The following is a 6476-nucleotide window of genomic DNA, read 5'->3' as shown; positions in this document are numbered from 1 at the left end:
CAGGGCCCGGGCGCCGGGCAGGGCCGCGGTGTGCCGGCCGGGCGGTTGCGGGAGGATCGCTTCGCAACAGCCGCGGCGATCTTCTCCCTTGAAACCGGAGTATTTACATTTCTAGCCCTGCAAGTACCAGTGTGTAAACGGGTCCTGCCCCTGCAGGGAGGCTCGCTGACCAGCGCTGCAGAGGCCTCGCAGGAGGCCGCAGCCGGCCCGCTGAAGCTCCTTTGCATTAAAACCAGAGTTTTCACACCAACAAGCTAATAAAACATTTTAATAAATACATTTCCCATAAACACACGAATAAGTGCTTCCTGGTGCACCCACACAATTCAGATGTTCGTTCTCCAAATGACTCGGTCAATGTTTTAAGCTAGTTATTGTAATTAGGTGTGTAACGCTTAAATATTTGTAGCTCAGAGGATGAGGTGGATGTGCTCTTACACGGCACTCCTGACCAGAAGCGGAAGCTGATACGGGAGTGCCTGACTGGGGAGAGCGAGTCTTCCAGTGACGATGAGTTCCAAAAGGAGATGGAAGCGGAACTGAACACCACCATGAGGACTATGGAAGGCAAATGGAAATCACCAGAAATGGGTAAATCACACTTAACATCTGCTTGGATATGAAATCATGAGTTAAGTGGTGTCCATTTAAGATGTGAAGTTAATGTATTATTCTTGTGGCTAGTGGTGTGTGTAGTGACAGTCGAGTGCTGTTTGAAGCCTACAGAAAATCTTAAAATGGCTGATCTGCAGAAATGGTCACCAGGTGCCACTTCAGTGAATGCCTCTGTTTCATCTTTCTAAGACTTCGATTTTGGTGTTTCTGAACTTCTGATTTCCTGCTTTAATATGATTTCTCTCTGTTGGATCAGTCCCCTTTTTTCCAATATCTCTATAACTTCTGTTTTAAGTTGTTCTTTCACATGTATTTAGAAGCCTCTTGAGCCAGTTGCGGTCTCTTGTACTTTGTCTAGTGGCTCCGGATGCAATCAACATCTGGAGCCCTTTCTTGAAGAAAGGAGTAGCACATGGTAGACTGAGATCCCAAATCAGCTGGGGGAAAAAGTCAGGAAAAATATTAATCTCTCCCTCCCTTACCTGCTTATAATTACATGTTACATCAAATAGTAAAACTGTACTAAAGAGATATCTGTTCTGGTGTTTGTGTACTATGGGTGCAAGAGATGGATTGCTTTGGCATTTGAAAAGCATATGTTCTTTTTGCCTATTACAAAACACCTAGTAAAATGTTCTTAATTTCCTGGAGAATCAGCGTAGTGTTCATTTTAACGTAGGGACTTGACTCTGCATTCAGCAAGTTTAATAGTTTTATTTGTGGTAGTGGGCAAATCTGGTCTGTAGGTTTTAGTTGTGCAGTTAAGAAGGTGTAGCGGTAGTAATACCACCACATCCGTCCAGCATCAGAATAGGATTTTTGGTGTAGACTGGCTGTGACAGATGTGCTTGGCAATTCATCTTTTTTGAACTTCTGTGGCCCTGAAATTTTTGGGGATTTTTTTAGTGAATTTTATTGTAATACATTGTGAAACAGCGTGCCACACCTGTATTTCTTTCGCATGACTGAACGTTTATGGAGTGTCTGAGATTGTGTGGATTATATAGGGCAGAGGCAGGCATATGCCTAAGGGAGAAACTTTCCTTTGAACTGTACCTGAGGTTCATCTCAGAGGGAGTGAGCAGCTTTGCTCTGAGAGAGCAGCTGTAAGTGAAATAACACAAGCGATGTGGATGATCAGGATGTGGGAATAAATTGGGAGAGCTGTTACTTAACACACCCAGATAAAGCAGAGCACTTCTGGACAGAGTAACTTGAAAACGAAGGTTTGTTCTGGGCTGTATGGTTGCTGTCCTTTTGGTGTGGTGTTCTTACCACTTCTCTCTCTAATGTCACACATAGGTACTTCCTCAAGTAGTGGGCAGACTGGACCTGCCACCACTTCAAAATACTATGACGACATTTACTTTGATTCTGATTCAGAGGATGAAGATAAAATAGGTAAATGGCTGAGGAAGGGAGAGAGAGGACACCTTTACAGTAGCACTCTCAGATCCTGTAGAGTCCTCTTGGGGGGGGATCAAAGGGCTGTTCCTGAAGGCGGCCTTTTGGGGGGGAATTACCAGCCTATATCGTCTCAATGTAGTTCCCGCAACTTTGTGATGTATCCCAATGTATGTAAGGCGCATTAATGCTTTGGGGTGGTGCATTTGGAGGAGAGATGTGCTAGACCTTTATGTTTTAGTTTAGATTTATTGCGAGTATGGAAAAAGAAAACTGAAAAACTGGTATTTTGATTATCTAAGCGGAGAATTATCATATATCTGATGGATGTAACATGTGCATGCACAAATCTTTCCAGTTACACAGGATGTCCGGAAAAACAGAAAACATCAGCAGCGTCGGATTCTTTCCAATGATGAATTGCTATATGACCCAGAAGAAGACAGTCGAGACCAAGAGTGGGTAGACACACAGAGGAGGGGGTAAGAGACCATAAATATTTGAATTGTAGGATGCTTAACATAAAATGAAAAATTTAAATGAAAACGGTGAATATAGAGAAGAAGTCTATGTAATGAAAGTTTTTTTTTTTTTTAGAATTTACAGCATAGAAATTTAAAAGCCTGTAAAATTTTTACGTGTATGTAATGGAAGTTGAGTCTTCAAAATGACACAATTCAAAAACTTGCAGTTTTTTAAAATGAAAACTTCCTAGTTCGGTAAGCCAGTTTTGTCTGTAGATCTCATCTAAACAACCATATTGTGGATGAAAAGGTTGTAAGATTTGCTAATTTCGATTTTTAATGCCCTATGATACTTTGATTGCTAAATTAATACCCGTTCCTGCTAAATATTGTATTTATGGTTTTGGAAAACTTTGAATTTAGCAAGCCACAAAATGGTCAGATAAAATAGGAACAGCACAAAGCTGTTTTACTGAGAATTTTTTGATGGGTGAAGGAGAAAAATGATTGCTGCAGCAGAAGTAAAATTCTCCATGTAAATGTGTTGAAAAGGATAACATTAATGCATGTTGCCTGCTGAGATTGCATTTGAGACAACTGCCTCATCAGAGGAGGGGGTTATTAGGCACAAATTCTCATGCTAGATGTATTTGTTTCACCAGATAAGAATCCTTTGTACGAAGTAAATGAAGATACTGGTGTGTGTTTTTTCCCCCAGTGTATTTATTTATGTGCTTTGAGTTAGTGGAAAACGTGTCCAGAAGGAGCCAAACATTTATTGGTGTATTTTACCATAAAAAAGGTTTCGAAGTTGAATTGATATATCTGACAACAAGGGCACGTAATTTCACTTTTTGTCTCTCCTTCCTCCTTTCTTGAATTGGTAGGTACCGTAATCAAAGAAGAGTGCCGCAGCAGCAGCAGGCAAAACCTTCAGCTGTTCCAAATAGTGATGCTGTTTTGAATTGCCCTGCTTGCATGACGACGTTATGCCTGGACTGTCAGAGGTAAGTGGTGAACAGTAAGGGGTCTTTTTGGAATGTCTTTTTTTTGGTCAGTTGTATTTTTAGTGTATTCAATTTGATCAATTGATTTGATCAAGTCTGTCTTGCGAGGTGGAGCTAATGCAAGAGGAGGCAGGTATATGTGAATCAGATCTAGGGGTGAATGGTAGTTTGTAAGAATGATGATCAGCTTAACCTGTAACATGGAGATGAGGAAGAACAAGGTAGAACTTTAGCACAGTGGAGAAGGTAAACTATAAAAAAAAAATACTACATGGAGACTAAACAAGAAGTTCAGAGTGAGTTATGGGTGATGTTTTTTGGGTTTTTTTTGAAAAATATGTTGGCTTGATGTTTAGAGGCATAGAATTATTCCAGGTTAACTATTATTTTTGTGTGAAAGTGCCTGTTTAGGGGAGGATTAAGCAAAATCAAGATAGTATATTCCTACTTGGTTTGAGTTTTAGCAGTTGCGATTTTGAGTATAGTTATATTAAAAAGTGCCTGGAAAGCATTTAGATGAGAATCTGTAGTGTGTTTTGCAGCTCTCCAGTATCTGACTGCACTGCAAACCTAGTTAGTACTGCTAACCTGTGCTAAGGAAAGGACTCTTGAACTGGGAATAAAGGAGAAAGAAATCTTGTGAAATGAGGAATAAACTACCTCTCATTTATTGAGTGCTTTTGGTGATTGAGGATGAAATTCCACAGCAGCCTAAAATCATCTAAGTACCGAGTACTGTTTCTCGCTCTCTTCCCTTTGCTGGCTATGGTATTCCTTGACCCTGTTCTATAGTTAAGTATTTCAGTTTGCCAAGCTGGCAGAAAACTGTCCATTTTTATTGTCAGACTGGTCTTTTGTTGTTTTAATAAACTGAAATAGCTCAGCACAGAATTATACAAGCAGTAAAGCCAGCAGAAGTCGAGATAGGACTTCTGCAGCCACCTGTTATGTTGGTTGAGGCTGCTGTAAAACTGCAGCCTGAGGGACGCTGTGTTGAATTGAATTGAACTGCAGCCCTGAATTTTGCTACGTACTCCAGCTATACGGTTGTTATACTGATGACAGCTGAAAATACATTTTATATTTTCTTATAGATGTGCTTTTTCAAGCATGATGTGTCAATGTTTGTTATTTATAAATAAGGAATTTCAGGCTTGCAAGACATTTTAGGATATAAATGCCAGTATTTGAGTCATTTGCACTCACAACTTTATGATCTTTTCCCTATCATTAGCTATATGTAGCAATGCATAATTCTGTAGTACTGATACCATTGTACTCCGGGGTGTTTATTTTGGCCAGAACCAGCGTGTTTTTAAAAACGCCTTAAAAACAAGACAGATGGCTACAATTCTATTTTTTTATGATTTTTGTAGTTGTGACTTTTGTTCTGTTTATAAAACCTCATATTTATTTGGCTTTCAGCCCTTTGGCATGGTACTTCCTATCTTGAATCCCATTTCCAGTGACGGTAACTGATTTCTTGGAAGCAGAGTTTTACCAGTGGTATGACTTGCATTTTCTCCCCTTCTCCATAGACATGAATCTTACAAAACACAGTATAGAGCAATGTTTGTGATGAACTGCGTTGTTAACAAAGAGGAAATTCTGAAATACAGAAAGAAACCAAAGAAAAGAAGTAAGAAAATGAAGCACAGCAAAGAAACTACCTCTATACAATCAAATCAAGAAGAAGAGGAAGTGTATCATCCCGTATTATGTACTGAATGCTCAACTGAAGTGGCAGTAATGGATAAAGATGAAGTTTTTCACTTCTTCAATGTTCTAGCCAGCCACTGCTAATGTGCAAAAGCAGGGGAAAAAAATCCTGCACTGTTTAAGACTGTGTGAAGTATCAGAAATGCAGGCATGCTAGCCTTTTTTAAATATGGTCTTTTAAATGTACATTTTTGTTGGAGAACTTTATAATGGTTGGATTTTTGCAAAGTTTACAAAAGGAATACAGTTAACTGCGTGCATTTGAGAGCAATATTCTTTCACACTGTCAGGTGGTTGCATCACTGAGGATTTACAATTTTGTAAATATAATGTAAGATCTGTTTATTATGATCATTCCCTGTATATATGCTATCCATTATCTCAATATGTATTAGAACTGCTGCTTAGAATAAATACTGTATAGTAACTGGTTCTCCATAGCTGCATTGGTCATTTCTATGGTATGTGGTAAACAACTCTCAGTTGGGATGTTGGGCTTCTTTAGGCTGGTATTCTTGGTAGATTTGCACACTGGTAGGTTTGATAAAGAAGGAATTGTCATTATATTTGGATTTTTGGCCCATTAAGATCTCTAAAATGGAAATTTTTATTTATACAGAGTGGAAGATTAGCTTGTATCGAGTTTGCTGGCATGGATCATTCTGGCATGGATCATTTAAATCAACATATCGATGCTTAGTAATACAGTTAAGAGTTTTTAATGTAAATATATGAAGAAAATACTGGACTTTTTTTCTGTTGTCCTTTTTCCTTACGATGACACATTTTAAGAAGAAATTTATGGTCAGATCTATTACCATAGCAGTAGTTTGTATGCTTTTTCTGTTTCTTTAGTACTTTTACAGCTTCTTTATTGAAGCATAAAGAGTTTCTGCTACTTGATATTTAGACTTCTTGCTTAGTCCATGAAGCCACTGCAATGTTAGCAATGGATCCTTCCCTCTCTTCCTCCAGGCATGCTCCCAAGAGGTGAACTCTTGTTTTTTATTAGTAAGCAACGTCTCCTCTTTATAGCCTGATACTTTTTAACACTTCACTTTGAACAAGGGTCTGTCTGAAAAAAATCTCATCTTTATGCTTTTTCTTTTACTAGTATTAGGAATAATTTGTTATATGTGCTTTGAGGAATTGTCAGAAATATTTAAACTTAGGAGGTAGGAACCTGAAGAACATACTTCTTTTGTGCCTTAGATGATAATAAAATCTTGTGACTCTTTGGTTACCTTTTGTAGTCCCTGGTGCTGTA

At 38.8% G+C, this 6476-nt stretch overlaps 1 protein-coding gene across 1 annotated transcript; it reads left to right on the top strand.

The window, feature by feature from the left end:
• Positions 1-409: 409 nt before the first annotated feature.
• Positions 410-5639, top strand: EAPP (E2F-associated phosphoprotein; the record flags this gene model as incomplete). The annotated part of the gene is made up of 5 exons (XM_009574533.1): positions 410-591; positions 1918-2016; positions 2378-2501; positions 3371-3490; positions 5029-5639. Coding segments are annotated over 5 exons (790 nt in total), but the record flags the coding sequence as incomplete, so codon positions are not given.
• Positions 5640-6476: the final 837 nt, after the last annotated feature.

This window comes from Fulmarus glacialis, unplaced genomic scaffold (genome assembly GCF_000690835.1).
Source record: "Fulmarus glacialis isolate BGI_N327 unplaced genomic scaffold, ASM69083v1 Scaffold43743, whole genome shotgun sequence".
Lineage (NCBI taxonomy): Eukaryota > Metazoa > Chordata > Aves > Procellariiformes > Procellariidae > Fulmarus > Fulmarus glacialis.
The sequence above is the reverse complement of the archived record's forward strand: the minus strand, read 5'-3'. Positions and strand labels throughout refer to the sequence as shown.